This window comes from Sarcophilus harrisii, chromosome 4 (genome assembly GCF_902635505.1).
Source record: "Sarcophilus harrisii chromosome 4, mSarHar1.11, whole genome shotgun sequence".
Taxonomy (NCBI): Eukaryota; Metazoa; Chordata; class Mammalia; order Dasyuromorphia; family Dasyuridae; genus Sarcophilus; species Sarcophilus harrisii.
Genome location: NC_045429.1, coordinates 451,328,087 through 451,352,196, shown reverse-complemented (window position 1 = coordinate 451,352,196; position 24,110 = coordinate 451,328,087). Strand labels below are relative to the sequence as shown.

At 47.6% G+C, this 24,110-nt stretch overlaps 1 protein-coding gene across 1 annotated transcript in view; it reads right to left on the bottom strand.

The window, feature by feature from the left end:
• Window positions 1-23,533, bottom strand: part of GPC1 (glypican 1) — a 144,034-nt gene extending 120,501 nt beyond the window's left edge. The window contains exons 1-2 of the mRNA XM_031968753.1: window positions 23,463-23,533; window positions 22,187-23,097 (exon numbers count right to left, since the gene is read on the bottom strand). Coding sequence (XP_031824613.1) covers window positions 22,187-23,097; window positions 23,463-23,533 — 982 coding nt within the window. The remainder of the gene's footprint in view (window positions 1-22,186; window positions 23,098-23,462) is intronic.
• Between the last annotated feature and the right edge of the window lie 577 nt (window positions 23,534-24,110).

Sequence of the window (24,110 nt, the reverse complement as noted above, 5' to 3'; positions counted from 1 at the left end):
TCTAGCTGCCATCATCACCGGCTGCACCATTGAAAGAGGCCATCACCAGCCCATTGAAGAGCACAGCGAAAGGAGCCAAGGAGCCAAGGCTGGTCTAGTGGAAAGAATTCTGGCTCTGGGAACCCCGGGTTCATATTCTGTCTCTGACCCTTTCCATCTGTGAGGTCTTGGAGAAGTCCCTTAATACCTCAGTTTTTTCCTTTGTAAAGTAAGGGAGCTGGCCGAGCTGGCCTCTGAGGTCCCGTTCACCTGGGATCCTGTAATCTCTCATAAATAACATTTCCATGTTTCAGACAACAGTGGTTGTCATCATAGAGCCCCTATCCCACCCATCCCCATCATTCCCCCCCAAACTAAGGACCACGGACAGTTCCTAAAATGCTTCCTGGTGGTACACTTCCCTGACCAGTCACTGTTCTGGGGCTTGAGCCTTGCACTCTGTCTGGCTGCAGTGCTCAGCACATAGTAAGGGATTAATGGGTACTGATCAATTGGTTGCTTCATATGCTATGATCAGAACCCGAGGTAGAAGAGAGAGCAGAACTTGATTGGATCAAAAAATGACAGAAATAATCAGGATGAGGGTGAGAAGCCATTCCACAGAGTAGAAAAATCATTGAACTGAGAGTCAGAGGATCTGGATTCAAATACTACCTTAGACACTAACTAGTTGTAACTCTGGGCAAATCACTTAACCTATCTGTCTCAGCTTTCCCATCTGTAAAATTGGGATACTAGTAACATCTGCCTGCAAAGTTGGTTGTGAGGATCAATTGAGATAACTGGCACATAGTAGGTGCTTAATAAATGTTTATCGATTAACTGAATGAGCAGGGTCGCACAGGCTTTACTAGACATTGTGAAAAGGCTCTATGGCAAAAGAAAAAATTACAAGAGGCAGATATAGGAGCAAACATTCTTTTAGAGACCACATACATGAGGGAGTTACAAGGAGGTGGGAATTGACTGACACACTCTTTCTCGTAGCCATGGTGGTACTGGCTCGTTTCGGAAGTCCAGCTCTGTCTTAGGACTTTCTAGTAGCCACGGTGCTTCTGGCCAGTTTCGGTAGTCCAGTTCTGTCTCAAAACTTTCTAGTAGCCATGGTGGTACTGGCTCGTTTCTGAAGTCTAGTTCTGTCTCAGGACTTTCTAGTAGCCACGGTGCTTCTGGCTGGTTTAGGAAGCCCAGTTCTGCCTCAGGATGTTCAAGTAGCCACTGTGCTACTGAATGGCTTCTGAAGTCCAGCTCTGACTCAGTACTTTCTAGTAGCCACGGTGCTAATGGCTCATTTTGGAAGTTCAGTTCTGTCTCAGGACTTTCTAGTAGCCATGGTGCTGACTGGTTTATGAAGTCCAGTTCTGACTCAGGACTCTGTAGTAGCCATGGTGCTTCTGGCTGGTTTCTGAAATCCAGTTCTATCTCAGGACTTTCTAGTAGCCACGGTGCTTCTGGCTGGTTTATGAAGTCCAGCTCTGACTCAGGACTTCCTAGTAGCCATGGTGCTTCTGGCTGGTTTCTGAAGTCCAGTTCTATCTCAGGATTTTCTAGTAGCCATGGTGCTACTGGCTGGTTTCTGAAATCCAGTTCTATGTCAGGACTTTCTAATAACCACGGTGCTACTGGCTGGTTTCTGAAGTCCAGTTCTGACTCGGGATTTTCTAGTAGCCACGGTGCTACTGGCTGGTTTGTGAAACCCAGATCTATCTCAGGACTTTCTAGTAGCCACGGTGCTACTGGCTCGTTTCTGAAGTCCAGTTCTGTCTCAGGATTTTCTAGTAGCCATGGTGCTGACTGGTTTATGAAGTCCAGTTCTGTTTCAGGACTTTCTAGTAGCCATGGTGCTACTGGCTGGTTTCTTAAATCCAGTTCTGTCTCAGGACATTCTAGTAGCCATGGTGCTACTGGCTCGTTTCTGAAGTCCAGTTCTGTCTCGGGACTTTCTAGTAGCCACGGTGCTACTGGCTGGTTTCTGAAGTCCAGTTCTGTCCCAGGACTTTTGTAGCCACGGTGCTTCTGGCTGGTTTCAGAAGTCCAGCTCTGTCCCAGGACTTTCTAGTAGCCACAGTGCTACTGACCAGTTTCTGAAGTCCAGCTCTATCCCAGGACTTTCGTAGCCACGATGCTACTGGCCAGTTTCTGAAATCTAGCTCTGTTTTAGGACTTTCTAGTAGTCACTGTGCTACTGACCGGTTTCAGAAATCCAGCTTATCTCAGGACTTTCTAGTAGCCACGGTGCTACTGGCTGGTTTCTGAAGTTCAGCTGTCTCAGGACTTTCTAGTAGCCATGGTGTTACTGACCGGTTTCTGAAGTCCAGGTGTCTCGGGACTTTCGAGTAGCCACGGTGCTACTGACCGGTTTCACAAGTCCAGCTCTCTCTCAGTACTTTCTAGTAGCCATGGTGCTACTGACTGGTTTCTGAAGTCCAGCTCTATCTCAGGACTTTCTAGTAGCCACGGTGCTATTGGCCAGTTTCTGAAGTCCAGTTCTGTCTCAGAATTTTCTAGTAGTCATGCTGCTATTGGCCAGTTTCTGAAGTCCAGCTCTGTCTCAGGACTTTCTAGTAGTCATGGTGCTATTGGCCAGTTTCTGAAGTCCAGCTCTGTCTCAGGACTTTCTAGTAGTCACGGTGCTATTGGCCAGTTTCTGAAGTCCAGCTCTGTCTCAGGACTTTCTAATAGCCATGATGCTACTGGCTGGTTTCTGAGGTCCAGCTCTGTCTCAGGACCTCTCAAGGATCTAGACAGACCCTCCTTCATCCCTTGTCTCTCTTGCTATGACTCCACTCAGTAGGAAGTCTCTCCCAGCTCCTTCTCAGCTGAATTCATTTCTTGTTTGTCTGTATTCCCAGTGCCTAGCACAGTGTTTGGGACAGGTTGATTAACGGGGTTGCTGTCTCCCGGGAGGCCCAACCCCAGTAGCTAGCAGTAAAAGTCCCATTTAGCACTGCCCCTTGACAGCAATTCAGATGAATTCATCCAGCAGTTTGAGGCTTGGTTACATGTAGCTTTGATGAGCTCCCCTCTACTGCCAGGTTTAAAATAGATGAGCACGGAGCCACCTGAGGCTTCAGATTGCTAAATGTGGCGCCCCACGCAACAGGCTCCAGGCACGGGTCCAACTCAAACAACATCCCTCCAAACTCGGGGCCTGTAAAGGCGATACCTGAAGGAGTGGAAAACTTCAGCTCATCACATCTCACCCACAACCAGGAATTCAGGGGCTTAAAGAATCATTTGGCTTCTGGCTCTGACCATGGTCTTAAAGAAATTCTGAAATCTAATTGGATTTCATGTGGAGAGCTAATTTTTGACTTGGAGCCATAATGGAGCTAAACTGTAGCTGCTGGGCTAAAACGTCCAATTTCCTCTAGCACATTCCCACACCGTAGTGGGTAATATGCTGCCCTTGCCCATCGCCTTCACCTTTGATGAGATCATCTCAAGTTTGATGCTAAAGGACTTTGGGAATCCACTGTTCGGGAGTAAATTGTGTCATTCACACGCCAGCTACTAAAAACCGGTGCAAAAGTAAGCAAAACAGTCTCTGGCTAGGAAATCCTGAGTTTTGAGAAATCGACCTCCCCCCAAAGAAACCAAAAACAACAAAAAAAACCCATCCTAAAACATATCTAAACAAAACAAAAAATTCAATTGCTTAGTAATTCTGAGAACAGCATTTTAGATAACTGAATATTCTGCTTGAACTGAAAAACCCGACTGGTTTCAGCCCTCGTTGCTGACAAAGATAAGGACTAGACTTTTGAGTTTGTTGGGAAATGAAGATGGTGGCTAAATAAAAGGGAGCGATAGAAATCTATTTTTAGGAAGGATGTTCCGATTCTTTGTTAAAAGAGAAGGCTCTTTGGAACAGGAAGAGGAGACATACAGGAGAAAATGTAGGTGATGTAAAAACAAAATATATCAATAATATCTATTTTTAAAAGAATACAACTTTTTAAGAAGAATATTCCAGCTGTGGTTTTTCCAATTCAAAGTTGTGGTTGTCCAGTTGTTTCGGATTCTTTGTGATTTCATTTGCAGTATTCTTGGTAAAGATAATGGAGTGGTTTATCATTTCCTTCTCTAGCTCATTCTGCAGATAAAGAAACTGAGGAAAATGGAGTAAAGTGACTTGTTCAGACTCACACAGTTAATAAGTGTTGGAGACTGCCTTTGAAGTCAAAAAGGTGAATCTTCCTGACTCCAAGCTCCTAGGCACACACTGCAGCATTTTAGCTCCCATCTTAAAGAATTAACTAATACTCAGTACACAATTTAATAAAACCCCAACATGTCCTATAGTGACATATATCTCTCTCTCTCTCTCTCTCTCTCTCTCTCTCTCTCTCTCTCTCTCTCTCTCTCTCTCTCTCTCTCTCTCTCTCCCTGTCTACTGTTTGTAAATCCAAGTGTAAGACTTCTTATTTCATCTGATTACATTCAGTCTCATTTTTGAGCCTCCTGGAATCCGGAGTCAGGGGAACTTGTTCAAATCCCATCTGCCTCTGATGTTGCTGGACCTCATTTATTGAATTACAAGAAAAAGGGGGTAGTACTACATGGCTTCTCGGGTTCTTTGTTGTAATCCAATGTTTTAGGTACACAGCTTTAGCTCTGGAGGACTGAGACACTTGGTTTTCCTTTGCACGTTGCACTGTGTTGGTTGCATTTAAAAAAAAACTAATTTTTAAAAAGAAAAGGAAGTGAATTTTAGGACCAGAAATTTAGAGCTAGAAGGAATGGCAGGGATCATCTAGTCCAATGTTGTGTTTTACAGATGAGGCTCAGAAATACAAAGGGATGTAGCCAAGATCACACCGGGTCTGGATGCTTGGCCTCTGATCCAGATCTCTTTCCATGAGATGTTACAGAGGAACCTGGGTATTCATTTTGTTACAGAAAAAACATCTGCGACAGGAATGATGAAACACAGATGTGGGGGGACCATGGCTCACCTTGTCTGTAAAATTCTGGAAGCCTACAACCTCCTAGCCCGGGCTATTGCTTCCTCCCTTTCCCCTCCGAGGTAGCGCTGCTCCTTGGCTTCCTAGAACAACTCATCACCGTAAGCCCATGACTAAACAAATTAATTTTGTTAACGGCACCGACCATGGAATCTTTGTGTCCTTAATTAATGCCAGCATGAAGCAGGAGCTTTATAAACAGATCAATCTGTCTTCTCGCTATCACTCTGCCAGAGACAATGGTTACAGAACTCGTTCGTTCAGGGCTTAGACTCACTTGATTGCTACGTTGCAGTCGAGCCCGGGGTGGGAGTGGCGGTGGGGGTGGGGAGAAGGGAGCACTCTGGGGACCCAGGACTCCGGCAGTCTCGGTGGGGGCTGGGGATGGCAGAGCAGAGATGTTTCCCTTCCAGAACGCTCACTGAGATGTGAACGCAGGGGCTTCTGGAGAAGAGCCAAGCAGCTATTTTTCACAGAACCGAGTAATCCATCCTTTCACAGCTCACGAAGTAAAAGGAAGATGAGAACTGCTGGTAATAATATCAATACTCCACATTCACTAACTAAAGTTAATTCATGCATATCCTCCTTCTCTAATGCCTCCTCCTGGTGTCAAAACTATCCCCAACCTATGCCAGGTAAACGGAAGCTAGAGTAGGTCCGACAACACAGAATCACTCCAACGTGGACCTGTCTGTTAACAGAAAGTCAACCCAACTGAGTCCAGAGAGACTGTATCATCGGGCTGCAGGACACTGACTTTTTCAACCAGAGCAGATTTTGAAAACCATCACCTAAGACAGACAAGTGAAATCTGAGCGGCAATCTGGTACCCTGGCTAGAACATTAGACTCGTAGTTTGAAGGATGTGGCTGGAATCTGACCTGTGTGATGCTGGGCAAATTACTTAACCCCGAGGGCCCTCAGTTTCCTCATCTGTAAAAGGAGAGGGGATAACTGATAGCCTCTCAGGTCCCTGCCAGCTTTAAATTTACAATCTGAGAGGCCCAAGAGGAAACACCTTTTAGTTTAAAAGGAAAAGAAAGATTCCTTTTTTTTTTTTTTTTTTTTCTGGAACTTGCCAGACTTGGAGCTGGGAATCCTTTTCTAAAAAAAAAACAAGCAGGTTGAACCGAGTGGCTTCCAAAGGCCATTTCACCCTCACTCTATGGTCCAATGACCAGGAAAATCACAAATCAATGTCTGCTAGAAGGTCAGAGTGAAGCTAGCATGTGATTCTTGCAAAGTGATGACCTCCTGAGCCTCATCTATAAAATGGGGATAATTACAGTACCCCTCCCTCCCTGAATTATTTTGAGGATTAAATGAGATTATAGGGGTAAAGGGAAAATGCAAGCCTTAACATGGTATATAAATTCTAGCTATTGTTAGAAAATATTCTGGCGGTGCTTTGGGCGCATTTTAATATCCATTTTCTAACTTAATCCTTACACCATCCCTGTGAGGTAATGAGAGCAGGTGCTATTGTCATTTGCTGAAGGTAACAGGCCCAGAGAGGTCTGCCAAGCCAGCTATCTACCAAGAAACCAGGGCCTACTCAGGCATGTTGCCACCTGCCCTACCCCTCCTTCCGCCTCTTGCTGAGGGAGCACGAATCAGGCCCATACGTCCACTGTTGCTGGAAACACCATGACAACCAATGCTCTAGGCTGTCCCCGACCACTCCAGACCAAAACGCCCCATGCATGGCCACCCCTGCTTTATATGTATAGTCTTTTCTTGCTAGAGTGTAAGCAACTTGAGGACAGGAGCTGGATCACTTTTGCATTTGTATCCAAGCACCTCAAACAGAGCTTGCAAAAAATAAATGCTTAGTATTTTCTCGTTTATTTATTCACATAAAAAAACACTCAATAGCAGAATCAGTACAAGAACCTGGGGCTACCAGCTCCCCTTAGGTGATCTTTCCATCACATCATGTTCTCTGTGGTTCACAGGAATAAGAAGGCTTACCACCAGAAGGATTTATCAAGTGGTCCTCAATCTTTTAAATTAACATGCGTATGTTCATCCTCCAGGGAGGAAGCCGGTGTGACCATGAACTCCATAACATTCATCTTAATTGCCATCTCCTACCCTCCCCCAAAATATGAGTCAAAAATGCTCTCAGGGCTCATCCCCATCAAGAAAGGAGCCTATATACTCTGGGGAGGGGATGAATATTAGAAGTTAGCCAATGGGTGGGGGCAAGTCTAAAGCAGGATACAAGATGGTTCGGAAGCTAATCCTGGTAAGTGGCAGCTGGAACATGATCTATACACCTGGATCCCTTACTGAGTCCTAATTTCTACTCCCCTTTCTGTACAATGATGGGCCAACATTTATTGGATTTTTCCAAGTCAGGATTTAACCAAAGTATTCAGAGCAGAGAAAGATGGAGTGACTCAGTGGATAGCAAACTGGCTTCAGAACCAGGAAGGTCTGGGTTTAAGCCCTGCCTCTGATACTACTCATTGGATGACTCTAGGCAAGTTACTTCACTTTGGGATGTTCTAGATGGTTGAGATGTTGCCGACTTAGCCTGGATAAAGGAAGTATCCTCATGTCCTACATTAATGCCCTCCCAGGCTCAGTCTCTCTCCCCTTTTCAAAGTTCAGGTATCTATTGTATCTATTGAATACTATGGAGGAGAAGAAAATTGATTGCCCATTGATTCTGACAATGGGTGGGACCACAGGGTGGGTGTTTCCCCAACATTCTTTCCAACCCTAAATTGGGAATTAGGTTTCCAAACCCCAATGAGTGTCTTGTTCTCAGCATTTCCTTGGAAGCTCTCCCTGGCCTGGTCCCCCAGCTAGATCAAATCATCAGGAATGAATACAAACAAGTGTCTCCTCCTTTTTCATGAAGCTGCCTAAAGTGATCTCCTGGACTATCATTTGGCCCTTCAGAAACCAACAAATATCTAAATAATGGGTGAAGGCAGCCAATATAACAACTCTCCTTTCTTACCAAGTTGAGACCTTTCCAGAATCAAGAATGGCCTTTTGACTTATGGGAGCTCTGTTCCTTTTAGGGCAACTTAGGGTCACATTAGGCTTTGAGACTTCACAATCATTTTGATGATTCGTCTTGAGCATGTGGTTCACTAAAACCTTCATATATATATATATATATATATATATTTTTTTTTTTTACAAACTATGTTGCAGCCATGTCTCCCCTACATCACTTAACAGCTTTCAGCTTCAGTTTCCTCACCTGTAAAATGAAGGGGTTAGATGGCCTCTAAGGTCCCTTTTAACTCTATAATCTTTTAACTAATGATCTATGATCATGAGTCACTTAAACTCTCTAAGCCTCAGTTTCCCTATTTGTAAAATGAGAGGGAAGTAAACTAGATGGCCTCTCAGGTTCCTTCCAGCCCTGGATCTGTCATTTGATGAGCTATGACCTGGCTCAGTTTTCCCAAGTCCTAAAGTCAGGGTGGATAGTGTGGATTCTAATTCCTGTAGGAGAGAGGATTTTGCCTTTTCTTAATTCTTTAGCTCCAGATGAGTAAGTTAATTTTTTGGAAAGTTAAATCATCCAGGAGAGTCGATAAAAGATGGCCCTCCCCTTGGTTCACTGGCTAATGGGTACCCAGGATCCACCAGGGACCTTCCTCATTGAACAACCCATGGTCCACTGACAGCCCAGGCAATGATGCAACCTCTTCCTTCCCCGGATGGTGTTTCTCCACTCCCCAAAGCAGCCCTGGAAACAAGAGACCATCTGGCTTTGAGGACATTGGATCCTCTAGGGAACCTGGGACAAACTTCCAAATGTGGTTTTGCTTTTCTTTGTTTCCCCCTTCCCTTTTTTCTTTTAAACAAACAAAAACATTTCACATTACTGGACAAGCGAAAAAAAAACTCACTTAATACTACCCACACTTTGGATTTCTTCTCATCAAATGTGGAAGATAATTGTAATTGTTTGAATGGGGGAGGTCTTAAATGAACAGAACTTCCTGCTCTAAGTAACTGATTTCAGAAACCAGGGATAAAGGTGCTGGACAAGGATAATCATGTGATCCTAGATCTTGAGTTGGAAGGTTCTTAGAGGCTACCTAGTCCTATCGCATCATTTTACAGATGTCTAAACTGAGATCCAGAGAGACAAATGATTTACCAAGGTTTCCTACATAGTTAGTAGAGGGGCAATGATTTGCACCCCGATTCTCTGACACCAAATCAAGTTCTCTTATCACTATACCACACAAATCCCAAGTTTACTTGTATTCTCTCACTGGCTTGTGCTCTCTCTCTGTCTCTGTCTTCTGCCTCCCTCTCCTTCATCAAAATTTAAGTTTGGGGTGAGAGAATTCTCACTCTCAGAGATTATTAATATCACCAAGAAAATGATTTCCCCAGAAAAGAGGACATATATTCCAGTTTCCCTCACCAAGTGTGTGATCCAGGCTTCATGGAAAACCTACTGTATGATTCACTGTTCTGAGGTTCTGTATCTGAAGTTAATTCACAGAACATTTCAGATATAGTGAGCCCCACCCCCTGCCTCTTCCAAGACATGTAAGGCTCCTGGGAAAGCTCTCAAAAAGGCAAAGATCTATAGGATAAAGACAGAACAGCAGGATAATTAGTATCAAACTTCAAACATTTACTGAATGTTCCTGCGTCTCCAGGTGAGTGGGAATATAGGAAAAAATGGCAAGGTCCAATTTTTGGATAGTTTATAATCAAGTTCAGGAGATAAGACTAATATAAAAGTCTAAAGACTTAGGTTCAAATCCTGTTGATGACTGCTCGTGTGTCTCTTGACAAATCACAACATTTAGAACACAGGGAATATTCCAAAACGGGGCACCTTAGAACTGAATGCAGTGTTCCAAATATGTTTTAACAAGGGCAGAAGATCACTGCTTCCTTATTCCTGGAAGACACACTTCTTTTTATACACATTTTCTTGCAGTTATATTACCCCTACTACTTTATTCAACTTGCAAGCTGCTCAAAATCACAGATTATTTTTACCCAAATTGCAATCTGTTTATATAGTCTCCTCCATCTTGTAGTCATGACATTTATTTTTTGAACCTTGGTGTAAAATTTTACATTTACTCCTAATAGATTTCATAAGATCTGTTTCAGTCGTCTATTAGGACATTTTTAAATTAAATCTTTATAATTCATCGTTAGCCATCTTTGTGCCTAATTTTATGCCATCCATGCCATTATCCAAGTTTCTGGTCAATATGTTGACTAGCACATGTTTCATACTTAAGACCTTCTTCCAATCTAATGCATCATTCATGATAACTTTTTGGGACTGATCATCATTCTCTTTTCTCTTAATCCCCCCGAGAGTACTATCATACAATCTACTTCTCTCCATCTTTCCAAGAAGAACAGCATGAGAGTTTTTATCAGATGATCTAGGTAAATTATACCTTCTTCCCTCCCTTGATCTATCAATTTAGTATGAAAAGCCTGGGAATGAGACCTGTGATTTTATTGGAAGGGAAACTCCTCCTGTCAATGCAGGTTATCACCTTTCTGTATAATTTAAGGTGTTAAGAGAGGTATCTGGGGGCAATTAAGGAGATGAATACTAAAGTTACAGAATCAGCATACATCCAGATAAGGCTTGAATCCAAGTCTCCCTGACTTTTAAACTACTTCTCTATTCATTATACCACACTGCCTCTCAGTTTACCCCTTTCCCCCAAAAGATGATAAGTCTGCTATGACTTACTGTGTCCTTACTGAAGTTATGTTGGTTCTTTGCCATCACTGTTTCCCTTTCTCTATGTTCACTAGCCATCCCTTTAATAATATGGACTAGAATTTTTACCAGAAATCAAAGTCAAACTCATTTTCCTATAGTGTGAAGATTTCTCTTCTCTTCTCTCCCTTCTCCTTCTCTTTTCCTGCCTTCTCCTCCCTTCCCCTTCACTTTTCTTCTCTCCTCCTTCTCCTTCCCCTCTCTCTCCTTAAATGAAAGATCAGTTGTCCCTCTCCTCAGTCCTACAGTACAACTCTCTCTACACTATTTTTCAGAAATTACAGACAACAGTACACGTAGCCTAGAATGCTATTCATTTCAACCAATAAACATGTATTTATTAAACATTATGCACCAAGCACTGGGGCAAAAGAGAAAGTGCCTCTCCTCAAAGATTGCATGCAAATAAGGAAATAGATCACATTTATAGACAAATAAATACATTATAATCAAAATAGCTTATGATAGGGAAAAAGAAGAGAGAATGAAGATTAACAATTGAGGGAAATGGGAAAGAGCCTCTTAAAAGAGACAGAATCTGAGCTAGCCTTAGAGAGAACCCGGGCCAAGTCACCTGAATTCATCCAAGGCAGCTAGGAGACTTCCTCCTTACTGATCTTGAGCATCAACTCTATATGAGTCACATCTGTTCTTGCCTTTCCAGATGAAAATTCATTTTTCTTGGCAGAGAAAGGAAAATAAAAATTGAGCATTTCTGTCCTCATTGTTACCATCATTCCATATCACTTCATTCAATATTTCATCCATGTGAGCTTGTATGTGTGTGTGTGTGGGGGGGGTGAGGATGGTTATGCCTTTATCTTGGTACCTCCAATGCTTAGCAATAGTATCTTGTGCATAGCATGTGGAACCACATCAGGTATACACTGACAGCGAGGGGAGACAAAGGCTATGAAAAGTGGTTTGGGGGTTCACTATTATTGTTGCATTTGGTGTAAGTTCTCCTTCCTGGCATCCCTCACTGATTCATAAAATTAAGCATTCTTATTATGGTCTGCCACAATATATTTTCTATTAAGTGAAATTTTGATTTGTGCCCCTCCTCTCCCCCCACATTTCAAAATGCTCCAGCTCCCACTAGTCATTTTTCCTAGAAGCCAATGCTTGCATCTCTGGGTTAGGTACCAGTTTTAGAAGGTTTCTAGCTCCTCCCTATTTCTCCTCTGTGCTTGTTATTCCTGGATTTTAACACTTGCAGAACAAAACTAGACACTCAGTGAAACAGCTCTGGCTCTGAAGGCCGTGTTTGAGGCCTGGCAGCATCACCTGAGGAGTGGGGGGTAGTGGAGATTTGACACCTGGTCATCATCCAAACCAACCACGAGGATCTGGGATGGCTCCAGACAGCCCACAAAATGAACCACAGTGGCTAGATCACCTGGGGGATTTTTTTTCCCTAAAGCTGCCTTGGCATTGAGGTCACTGGGCAAGAAGAGCAGACTAATAATACCCTCCCCGGAAGCCCAATTACAGGCAACTAGCTAGTCTGAATTCAGTTCCTACAGGTTCCCCCAGGCTCACACTTTCATTCTAATTCAAGATCATCTAATGGATGAACCTTGTTCAGTCTATCAGTTCTCAAGTACATCTAGGTGTCCTTAATGAAGGCGCTGTCTCGAGCAGCTGAGGGCAATCAGGGAGGACTTCATGTAGTAAACGGCCCTTGAGCTTAGTCTTGAAGGAAACCAGGGAATCCAAGACACAAAAGTGAGAATTCTAGTGCAAAGGTATAGAGTTAGGAAACAGAAACCATTAGGACTAGTACTCTTACCCCTGTATCCTAGCCCAAGATGGCTGAGGAAATGAACCTCCAGGGAGGTATAGCCAGTTGCCAAGGAGATGATCTTAGCTGGAGTAGATGAAGCATCAGACCCTGGCCACTGAGAAAAGATACACTCTAATAGGGCAACTGGCCCAAAGTGAAGTCTGGCAGTGCCAACTCACCCTCAGCTGCTGCTCAGCCACTGGATGGAGAGGTTTCCTTCATGCAATAGAGGCTATGGTTTGAAAGTCAAGTTGAGAAATGGCAGGAAGGATTGACCCAGGCCACAATCCTCTAGGGAAGGACTTGAAGAAGGAAATTAACTGACGACTAGTTACCCACCTGACACCCCGCACTGAAAAACCAAAACCAAAAGCACAACAAACCAGATAATCAAAGAAAAATCCCAGCAAAGGCCTTCCACAAAGCTACTTTTAATTAGACATTTTTTCCAGAGTCTGTGTGGGGGCTTGGAAAAGCCAGCCAGTCTGAGAAAGAGGTAGGTGTGTGTGTGAGTGTGTGTGTGTGTGTGTGTGTGTGTGTGTGTGTGTGTGTGTGTGTGTGTTAAACCTCACTCCCCAGAAGCTGAATGGGATATGGAGTGAGAGATCAGACTGATCCCTGTCAACTCCAACACTGTAAAAATCCATATTTAAGATCAGATTTGAACAGAACAGTGAGCCTGAAGCAGAAGCAGAGAAGAATCCCTCCTGGACACTTCCTAGATGGGGAGATCAGCACAAGTCACTAAACTCTCAGGTTCCTTATTTGAAAAATGGGAATAATAATAGCCCCTACAACTCTGGGTATTGTGAGGATCAAATAAAATAACTTATATAATGTAAAGCTTTAAAGTGCTAAGTAAATGTTAGGTATAAGATGATGATGATGCTTATGAGGGTACGGTGTGTGTGTGCACTCGTTAAATAAAAGTTTAGTTGAGTTCCATGACCAAGAATAATAGAAGCCGCTAGAGGGAGCCACCACAATTCAGGAATTCATGACAAAGGAGACATGCATTAGAAAGGCGATTTTATTGTAGACACCACAGACCCAACTTGCACACCATCTCTCCCTCCCAAGCAGATCTTGTTTCTAAATCTCTAACACATGTGAACATGAGAAATGGGATTAATGTTGATTAGACATTAAAATCCCACTTTGAAACAGAACCAGGAAAAGAACCAATAGAAATAGGACAGAAATAGAAAGAACAAAAGAAAAACATTTTAAATGGACTGCTATGTTATTCCAAGGACCACGCTTGGTCCTGAAGAAGAGTTCAGAGGATTGTAAAACTGGAAGGTCTCTTACTGTTGGTCTATTGTTTCAGTCATGGTCCACTCTACCGGGTCCCATTTGGGGTTTTCTTGGTCATCAAATCTAACCCATTACTTTTACAGAAGGGAAACCAATAGACTTGCCCAAGATCACATGGGGTGAAAGCACAACAGGCAGGATATGAATCCCAAGGGCATTGACTCCAAAGCCATTTCTCTTTCTGCTGTTCTCTGTGATCAGGGCACATCCACGTCTTCTAAGAGCTGAGATTCAGCCCCCTTCCAAAAATAAGAGAATGTACCTCTTTCCCTCCTTTGCACCCACGATAAACGATAGGTCTGGAATGCTGTAGTCGATAGCATTTGGTTGATGACTCGATTGGTTTTGTTGAATTGGTTTCTTTCTCTCCCTCCTCAAAACCAAACAAAACCTTTTTGATAATGGGAAGGAGGAGAGAGGGGAGGGATATATTGAGAGATGGAGATGATGTAAAAACAAGTGAGAACAAAAGGAGTATAAGAATAACCACAAAAAAAACTCCCAAGTCCACTTCTTTTGACTGTTTTTAATATCCCTGGGACGGGAGAGGGATTTCTCTTGCTCTCTCATTCACCCTACACAGCCCAGCTGACTGAACCACTAAAGCTAGATGATCTTCTTGCACCCCAGCCAGTCAGAAAATGCTAGGTCAGTGTCTGCTTTATAGGGGTAACATCCAGGAATCCCAGTCAAGTTCAGTCTTGCACCCTGGGCAAGATTATGGTGATGAGTCTGCTTTCCCCTCCTACTCAGCCAGGGTGATTAACACAGGTACCACAGCAAGGAGTTGGGGAAGGTAGGGAGGAAGACACATAGTAGTAGAGGGATCTCAGGAGGTGAAATCTAATAATCCTTTCCCCCCAGGCTGGAATACTTTAAGTACCATCACCGTGGAAAGAGGTGATGACAATAAAAATGACATTAATAAGGGCTGAATCCAGGACCACCACAATCTGAGAGCTGGATTTTAATGCCAGTCATGCTACTAACCAATTATATGGTCTTGGGCCATTCCATTCCTGTTTCAGGTCTTTTAATCTCTTCACCAGTAATATGAAAGGATTAGATCATATGATCTCTAAAGTGCCTTTCTGCTCTAAAAATCAGATGATCTATTTCATAATAAATGGAATAAAATGGGAAAGGGATGAGGGAAAAATCGTTCTTTTCTTGTTACCAGGTAACAATAATAATATTGGTAGGTAATAATAAGCTTGTAATTAAAATGGAGAAAATGATCATATAGAAAATCTGGGGTTGGATAAGACCTCATAGGTTATCTAGTATAATTCTTGGCCAACAGTTTGATTGGGAGGGAATCTGAGGTCCAGGAAAATTAAATCATCAGCCAGAGATCACTAAAGTAATAATAAATCTCCAAAGAATTTCTACCCAGTCCCATGACTGCAAGGCCATTGCTTTTAACCAGATTTTCTGCCTCTCTTCCAGGTAATTCAGTAGGAGGATTCTCAGAACAGTATCCCTAGAGAAGATGGAGATTTGCAGGCCAAATCTAGGGATGACATTGTGAAAAAAAAATGCTCATTGTTCTACTTCATTTACTCTGTGGAGGCTTTCAGTGATTGGCTGCTCTAAGGATGCTGGGATCACTTTAAAAGATGCCTAATGACTTATGCAAACTGATGCATGGTGAAGCTGGGAAAGCCAGAGAAAGTGTAAGGACAATGGGAATGAATGGTGTGAACAATAACATAACCCATAAGACTATTATTAGAGGAATCAAACTTGCCTCCTTCCCCCACTTCACCCTCCCCAAAGAGAAGAAAACGCACCCCTTTCCTTTCTTTGCAGAAACGGGATATATTCTGAATGTGAGACATGACATCTACTGTTAGAGTCGGTTGAAATGATAGCTTGTTTTATTGAACTGTTTTCCTTCTTTCTTTTTTACTCTTTGTTATAAGGGAGGGCTCTAGAGAGAACAGAATGGGGAATATATTTGGAAATGAAAGTGATGTAAAAACAAGAATTTTAAAACAGAGGGAAAAATCTCCTTTGGTCTTAGTTTCTATTTATGTAAAATGAAGGGGTTGGTCTCCCCCTCCCCCTGAGAGAAACTGTCATATTGGGGAATGTAGGTGACATAAATACAAAAGTAATAATTCGTTTTTTTAATTAGGAGATTGGATTAGATAGCCTCTGAGGTCTGCTCTAGCCATATGATCCCATGAAAAAGAAATAAAATAAACTTAATCAGAACCAAAAGATAAAGTGAGGTATTGTGGGTAATAATGTTTCAGAAAAAAAGATACTAGAATGGGATAAGATTCTAAAACCTAGATCTAACAAGAGCTAACTCTATCATTATTGTTGAATAGTGTTAAGTGGGTTCTGCTTGGACAGAGGCTGCCCCACACAACTGAAAAAAGTCCTCATGGGATAATTAAGGAGGGACAACTTTACTGACTTCTTCTGCAATGCCTTGTCTTTTTGTGGAGAGCGATACTTTGCACTCTGGGAAGAAAATTCCCTTGAAAGATTCCCAGATAAGCATCTCTCCATGAAAAATGCACCTTTGTCCCGTGCCCATAAAATGCCTTCATCTTTCAGGCTCTGATCATCAGTAAAGCCTCTGGTATGGCTTTAATGACACAGTGTCCCTAATCCCTACACAGATTCCGAGGCTCAGCTGTCCCGTTAGACAAATGGACATTATGGCCCTCAAGAATCCAGCAGAGATTTTTGTAGAGATTTTGATTGATCTAAATCTGTTCTAGAAGGACCTATTTCCTGATGATCCCCGACTCTGCCCAGGCTCTTTGGGAGACCAGGATAAGTTCTACTCCTAAATCCCCTATGACCTTAAAACCTTTTCCTACCCCAGAGACACCGACTCATCTAGAAATGAATCCACTGGCCAAGTATTTAATAAGCAAAGCAGAATTCACAGCAACACCCCACAATTCTAAACTGCCTTAAGGATTCAGACAACAGTACCATGAGACAGTCAGCCCAAACATTATTTATAGGTAGATCAAGAGGGGGTTGACTTGTCCAGGGTCACCCAGCTAGTACCATAGCTACGGGTTCAACTGAAGTCTTATGACTGAAAGCAGTCCTGCTTTCCTTCCGCGTGCCACATGAGAGTCAAGAATACATCTGGGGGGGAGGGGAATAGGTAGGTGGAACTGAATCATTTTTTTTTACCCCCAGCACATTGATAATAAATTTAAACGAATGACTGAATTATCCCCTCCCACCCTTGTAGGTTCAAAAGATTGCTGTCCTTCAACGAAGTCCTCCCGAGGCTGATGACACATTGATTCCAATGATCAATGATGCTGTCGTTGCTCAAATCATAGTGAGGGCTCCTCTTTGGGAGTTGCCATAAGAACACCATTTCTCAAGGGCACTGCTCTGAGAGGGAAAACCCTCACACAGATTCATTCCTTCAATCACTCTTGACTTAAAAAGTCATACTCTTTTGGGATTGCCCAGAGATTTCTCCTACCAAAGCGAGTCTTCACTCTGAAAGTATTCAAAAGTAATATTTTTATGGTACTTTAACGCCTACAAATTGAATTAGTCATAATCAGATTGGAATATCACAATGACCCTGTGAAATAAATATGACAGAGTATTTCTTAGAGATGAGGAAACTGAAGCCGAATCAAGTCAAGTGATCTGCCCACAGCAGATGTGCTAGAGAGGGATTTCAACCTAGCTCCTTTCTCTACACATCAAAAATTAATTCATATTTATATATGTGTAAGAAGCATTTGGTAAGCACCTACTATGTGCCAGGTGCTGTGCTAAGTGGACATTGGATCCTCATGAGAATCTCTGGAGGTTAATGCTTTTATTGTTCCCATTTTACAGATGAGGAAGTTGAGGCAGAGAGAGGTCAAAGGACTTATTCAGGATCACAGAGCCAATAAGTGTCTGCCATCCAGATTTGAATTCAGACCTTCCTGATTCCAAAGCCAGGAATCTATCTTGTATTATATGTACACAAATCAATAGAACATAAGCTTTCTGAGGGCAAGGTCTCTTTCATTTTTTGCCTTCATACTTCTGCCACCTAAAACGGTACCTGGGACACAGCACGGATTTAATAAATGCTTCATGAATGATTGGTTTCTGACTTCACGTCCAGCCCTCTAGCTACTACTCAGTGACGATTTTCAAGATCCTGCCTCGAATTATTTGTCTAAAAAAGGAGTGAAGAATTCACAGCTAGGAGAATCCTTCTTCCAAACAGGCATAATTAGAGATAAGAAAGCTGATTTTGAAACAGCTCCCACAACTCCCAGCCCACCAGAAGTTTTACTCAGCTGGCTCACTCATGTCACAAGATTCTCTCCTCGTGTCTTACCTCTGACTCTCAATATAGACTTTCCCTACCAACGACCCAGAATGCTTTCTTTTTCTCTACTCTGTTTTTAAGGAAGATGTCCTCCCTTCTTCCCACTTTCCACCTGCCCCCTCTCTGGTTTACAAGGAAAGGCTGTGTTAGATTTTGTCCCAGATTGCATCTAGGCTTTTGACTGAAGTCCTAGATCATGGATCTAGGAAAGGATCTCAGAAGTAATCTGGTCAACACCCCTCATTATATCATGGAATATACCAAAGCTGAGACAAGTGAAGTCATCTGTCCAACATCACAAAGATAGTAATCATCAGAGAGGATTTGAATTCAAGACCTCCAACTCCAGGACCAGAGCTCTTTCCATCAGTGTCAACTTTCTGTAAGAAACTCAAATCTAAGAAGAAAATAGGGAGAGACTAGTCTTGAAATTAGGAGGATCTCTGTTGAAATCGCATTCATACTAGCTGTATGAGCTTAGGCAAGGGTCCATTTGTTTAAAATCTCAAACAAGAGGGGGAAGGGGAGTTGATTGCATCTAAGCTCCTTTCAACTTTAAATCTTTGGTTTTATGGACTTCCTCGGAGATGGAAAGGCATTTGATCCAGGTGGGGAAACAAGAAATGTGTGGAGAAAAAAAATGTGTATACATGTATATATGCATATAAATAGCAGTCCATAAAAAGTACAGTAAAGTAACAATATAAAAATGTCACAACATAGTTCATGCTTAGGTGCCATGGGACAGATAAACATTTGGCGTTATGAGTTTCATAAAGGGTAAGTGGGAGTGGTCTCGGCCGCCTCGTTCCGCAGGCAGGTCTCCGAGTCTGCCACTTGACATTACCTCCACCCGGTTTACTCAGGCTTTTAAATAGACCCAGGCTGAAATTCCCCCTCCAGATTCCGAAGCCAAGTAGAGGACAGACAGCTCATCCCTGAGCTATTCCAATCAGCTTTCCTTATTAAGCAGAAATGCCTGATGGGCAGATATTGGCCACAAAGACAGAGCCTGTCCATGCTCAAAACCGGATGGAGATGGAGTCCTATTCTAGGGCTTACTGGGTTTAGAATGTGAAATCACACACACATGTCTCTGCTGAGATCTCCGTTAAGTGAGTCCCCACCCCTTGGTGTCTGAAGCAGAAAAGGAGCTAAAGAAAAGCCCAGATAGTCCAGCTTGGAACTTATCATTAAAAGGTTCGAGATTGTAAAGTCTCACAGTGAAACGGAGGCTTCCAGGGTCAGAAGCTTCCCTTTAGTTTTAAGCTTCTGTCCTGTAATCTCCCTGCTCTCAGCAGAAGGGGCTATCTGGCAAGGGTTCTCCAGGTTCAAGGAGTAAGAGTTCAAAGGCCAATCACCCACTTACAAACAGACTTTCTCTACAAAAATCTTCAGTCATAAAAGGGGTAAAAAGCTCCACAAATAAAGCAGCAGTATCTCTAAAAGCACAAACCCCCTGTGACTGCCTCTCCATCTCCTTTTTGTTCTTATATGCTTTGGTACATAGTAGGTACTCATAAAAAGACTAAAAAGTACAAATAAACCAGCAGTAGCTCTAAAAGCACAACCTCCGACTGCATCTCCTTACGGGTAGAGAGGATTTCCTTTTTGTTTTTATAAGCTTTTGGTGCATAGTAGGTACTCATAAAAAGTGGAAAAAAGCACAAATAAACCAGCAATATCTCTTAAAAGCGCAAACCTAGTGACTGCATCTCCTTAAGGGCAGAGAGGGCTTCTTTTTTTGTTCTTATATGCTTTGGTACATACTAGATACTCATAAAAAGCACAAAAAACCCAGCAATATCTCTTAAAAGTACACCCCAGTGACTGCATCTCCTTAAGGGCAGAGAGGGTTTCCTTTTAGTTTTACAAGCCTTTGGCACATAGTAGGGACTCACAAACACTTGGTGATGGCTTTATCCGTCACCATTGCTTTAGGAAGGATTTTCAGGGCTCGCAGGACAGCGCCAGAGCTGGGATAGGAATCCAGTTACCCCCTGGTCTTTACAGGCTCCTATACCTGAGGGTGCAAGTCGGGCCAATAGGAGGGCACCACTCCGGCCTCCTGTGAGTATCCCAGGGATGGGGGGGCCTCTGGGGGACACTTACAGCCACTGCCCCCCCAAGATCCTAGCCCAGAGCTGGAGGGGGCCTCGTTCTCTCATTCCCAGAGGAGGAAGAGGAGGCTTGAGACGGGTTTGGACTAACGGGCTCACTTCTCACTGCGAATGCCTGATTCCTTGTCACTCTCGTGTCATTTTCACAGACTGCAAAGACGTCGGAGCTGGGACTCCAAAGTCCCCTAGCTGGTTTCACCGAGCAGGAAGCGCGTTGCGGGGAAGCCGGGTCTCGCTGTCGGTCCCCACCTCACAGGTGGCCATCCTGGAATAGCCCCCTCCCCCGCCCACCCAAGAAAGACACCTGCCCAACACCCTTGGAGAGAGCCCGGATTCACGTCCGCGGCCAGCAACGGGAGCCCAGAGGTCTTGCCTTCAACAGGTCTCGTTCCCCCCTCGGGCCCTGGGAGCCCGGCCCCTCCCTCCCTTGCCCCCGGTTCCGGATTCACCGCCTGCGGGAGCAGCAGAGGGCAGGGGCGCGCTGCCAGAGGCCCGGGGATGACGGAGGGAGGGACGGCCGCTCTCTGGGGTGGCTCCGCTGGTCAGTGGCCCGAGCCGCGTCTCTCCCGGCGCAGGAAGCGGGCAGGCGGCTCTCGGCCGGCAGCAGGAGGTGGGAGTCAGGCTGCCCGGGACCCCTCCCCCCCCCGGCTGCGCACGGCGTAGGAAGGGCCCTTATTTCTGCTATTTGAACCCCGGGAAAACTAATCTGCAAACACGGACCAGGATGTCACCAAGTCCCTTCTTGCTTCTCCCAATCTCCGGTTCTATCAAAAAAACAAAAAACGAAATCCGAAACGACGCGAAAACAAAGATCTAAACCCTTTCCCTCCCTCCCCCTCACGAGCCAGCCCCCGCCCCCAACAGGGCCGCTTCCCCGCTCGGTCTCCGTCCCTGAACGCGCCGCTTCCAGCCGCAGCCCGGGGCAGGGGAAAGTCCTTACAGCGGTAACCTGCCCCGGGATGCTCTCTCCACGCTGTTGCTGCCGCCTTCCGGAGCCCCGGGGGCCCGAGGACCGGCCCCGTCTCGGGCGGCGGGGATGCGGCCCCGTCCGCCACCGGGAGAAGCCGAGGGAGGCCGGTCCCAGGGGGGAGGGAGGCCCGCTGACCGCGCTCCCTGACCCACCGCTCCCTGGCCCGGCCTCCCGGCCGCTCCCCGACACTTTTCTCCAGCCCTTTCCCCCCGAGACTGTGCGGGCGGCAGCGAAGGAGCCGGCAGAACTTTGCGAAGCGGCCTCAGGGAAGGAGGATGGGGGGGAGGCTGGGGATGGGGGGAGGCCGGGGATGGAGGGAGGCCGGGGATGGAGGGAGGCCGGGGATGGAGGGAGGCTGGGGATGGGGGGGAGGCTGGGTTTGGGGGGAGGCTGGGGATGGGGGGAGGCCGGGGATGGAGGGAGGCCGGGGATGGGGGAGGCTGGGGATGGAGGGGGAGGCCGGGGATGGGGGAAGGCCGGGGATGGGGAGGCCGGGGATGGGGGAGGCCGGGGATGGGGGGGAGGCTGGGGATGGAGGGAGGCCGGGGATGGGGGAGGCTGGGGATGGAGGGGAGGCCGGGAATGGGGGGAGGCCGGGGAGGGGGGAGGCTGGGGATGGAGGGAGGACGGGGATGGGGGGGAGGCCGGGGATGGGGGGAGGCCGGGGATGGAGGGGGGAGGCCGGGGATGGGGGGAGGCCGGGGATGGGGGGAGGGCGGGGGCGCAGGAGAAGCCAGCCGGCCCCCTGCCCACCTGCCCCGAGACTCGGGCATCAGACGCGCCCCCGGCTTCTCCCCTCTGCCCCGGGCTGCAGCGGGCGGCCGGGCGGGGGCGGCGCCCGGACCGGACCCCATTCCTTGCCCCTCTGTGCCCCCCAGTGCCCCCGGCCCGGCGGCTGCCGCCGCGCGCCCTCCCAGCGCCGGGCTGCCCACAATGAATGCCCCACTCACCGGAGATCTCCGCCTGAGGCACGCCGCTCAGGCTGAAGCCCTTGGCCCCGTAGACCTGGCGGACCTCGGCGCAGCTCCTGCTCTTGCTGCCCCCCGGCTCCCCGCGGGCCGAGGCGGCGGCGGCCAGCCAGAGGAGCCAGCAGCCCCGCACGGGAATCCGGCGGCCGGCGGCCCCGCCCCCGTCCTCCCCTGTGCCCGCGCCCGCGCGCCTCCGGCGGCGAAGGGCGAAACCAATCCCCGGGGGGCTCGCTGCCTGGGGGCGGCGGCGGGCAGGAGGACGAGGAGGATGAACAAAGCCCGCGCGGGTTCGCCGGCAGCTCCAGCCAGCACAGTCCGCGGCGGCGGCGCGGCGGCGCGGAGCAACCTTCAGCGGCAGCCGCAAGCGCTCGCGCCGGTCCCTTCCGCCCCACCCCGGCCCGGCCCCTCGGCGGAGGGAGGGGAGGGAGGGAGGAGGGGGGGCGGCGGGGGCAGGCGGGGGCGGGGCGGGGCGGGCGGGGCCTGGGGCGGGCCGGGCCGGGGCGCCCGCGCCCTCTCCCCGGCGGCTTGGGTCCGCCTCCGTCCGGCGCTCCTCCCCCCCAGAGGGCGACTCCGGGCTGGCGGGAAGCGGCCCAAAGGGGTGGGGGAGGGCGGGGTCTCGGGGGGCGCACACGCGCGCGGCGCGCAGAGAACCGGAGAAGGAGACGGAGTCGCCGCCGCGGCGCGGGGCCACCCGGCTCCGGGGCAGACACACGCTCCCAGGGGAGGGGGCAGCGGCCGGAGCCCGGGACCGCACGTCGGTGGGGGTGGGGCACACGGGGCCGCGTGGGCCCGGCCGGAGGAGGGGGCGGAGCGCAGACCCCGGGGGGAGAAGTGCCCGCTCCCTCCGCCCCGAGCCCGGCGCGCTGCTTCTGGGCTCGGGGCGGCGGCGCCACCTGCAGAAAGGGAGCCGGAGTGGGGGAGGCGTCGGGGGCCGAGGGGGGAGACTTTTTTTTCTTCAGAAACCGAGGCAGGGCTTCCCCCGCCGGACGTGGCGTCATGCCACCCGGGCACCAATCAGAGGCTGCCCCGCCCCCGGCCCAAGTCACAGCCACACCTCCCGGCGCCCCCACATCCCCGTCCCTCCCAGGTCGGCCCTCCGGCTGGGAGCTGACATTGGGCTCCTCCGGTCGCCCGCCCTCAGTCCTCTGTCCGCCGCTCTGGCTACGCACCCACACTCAGGCCCGTTCCTCTCTCCTCGCTGCTGCTGCCCTGCCTCGGTTCACGCCCCGCGCCCAGGTCCGAGCGCCTCCCAACCCACCCCGCTGTCCCGGGCGGAGCGAAGCGCTCCTGCTGAGCACCCCGCCCGCTGTCCTCCACGTGCCTCTGCATCCCCCACGATTTCTCCGGGCGCGTAGCCTCCTCCCGTCCCCGCTCACACCCTTTCTCCTCCCCCTCGGTCCTCACACCCTTCTTTGGGCGCCTTATTCCTCGCCCCATCTTCATCCCCGCTTCGTTCCTCTCCCTTCAGCAGCCTCTGGTTCCCTGCTCCAACGCCCCTGCCCCCCTTCAGCCAGAGGCCGCCCCCCTTCCGGCCTCCCCGCCCCCCCGGAGTCCGAGCGGCCCCCCCCCCCACCGTCCCGCTCCGGGGCTTGCGGCCTCCCGCGCCCCGACTCCCGAGTGTAAGCGTGGAACTGATCTCATTAGCTGGGGGACCTCCGGGGCGAGGATTCCCGCTCTCAGATCCGAAAATGTCCCGCAGCTTACTCTGTGCGGACATTGCTCCCCTTTCCCTAATCAGGGCGCACTTGTGCCCCTTCCCGACACGGGAGAATCCGACCTCTCACCCGGACGGCCTTCCTTTATCTGACAAATCCCCCCAGGCAGGCGTCCGTCTGCGGGACGTTTTGGGGCTCCTTGCTCCCTGATGTAGGACGCAGGGGGTGTCCTAGGAAGGTGGGCAATTTGG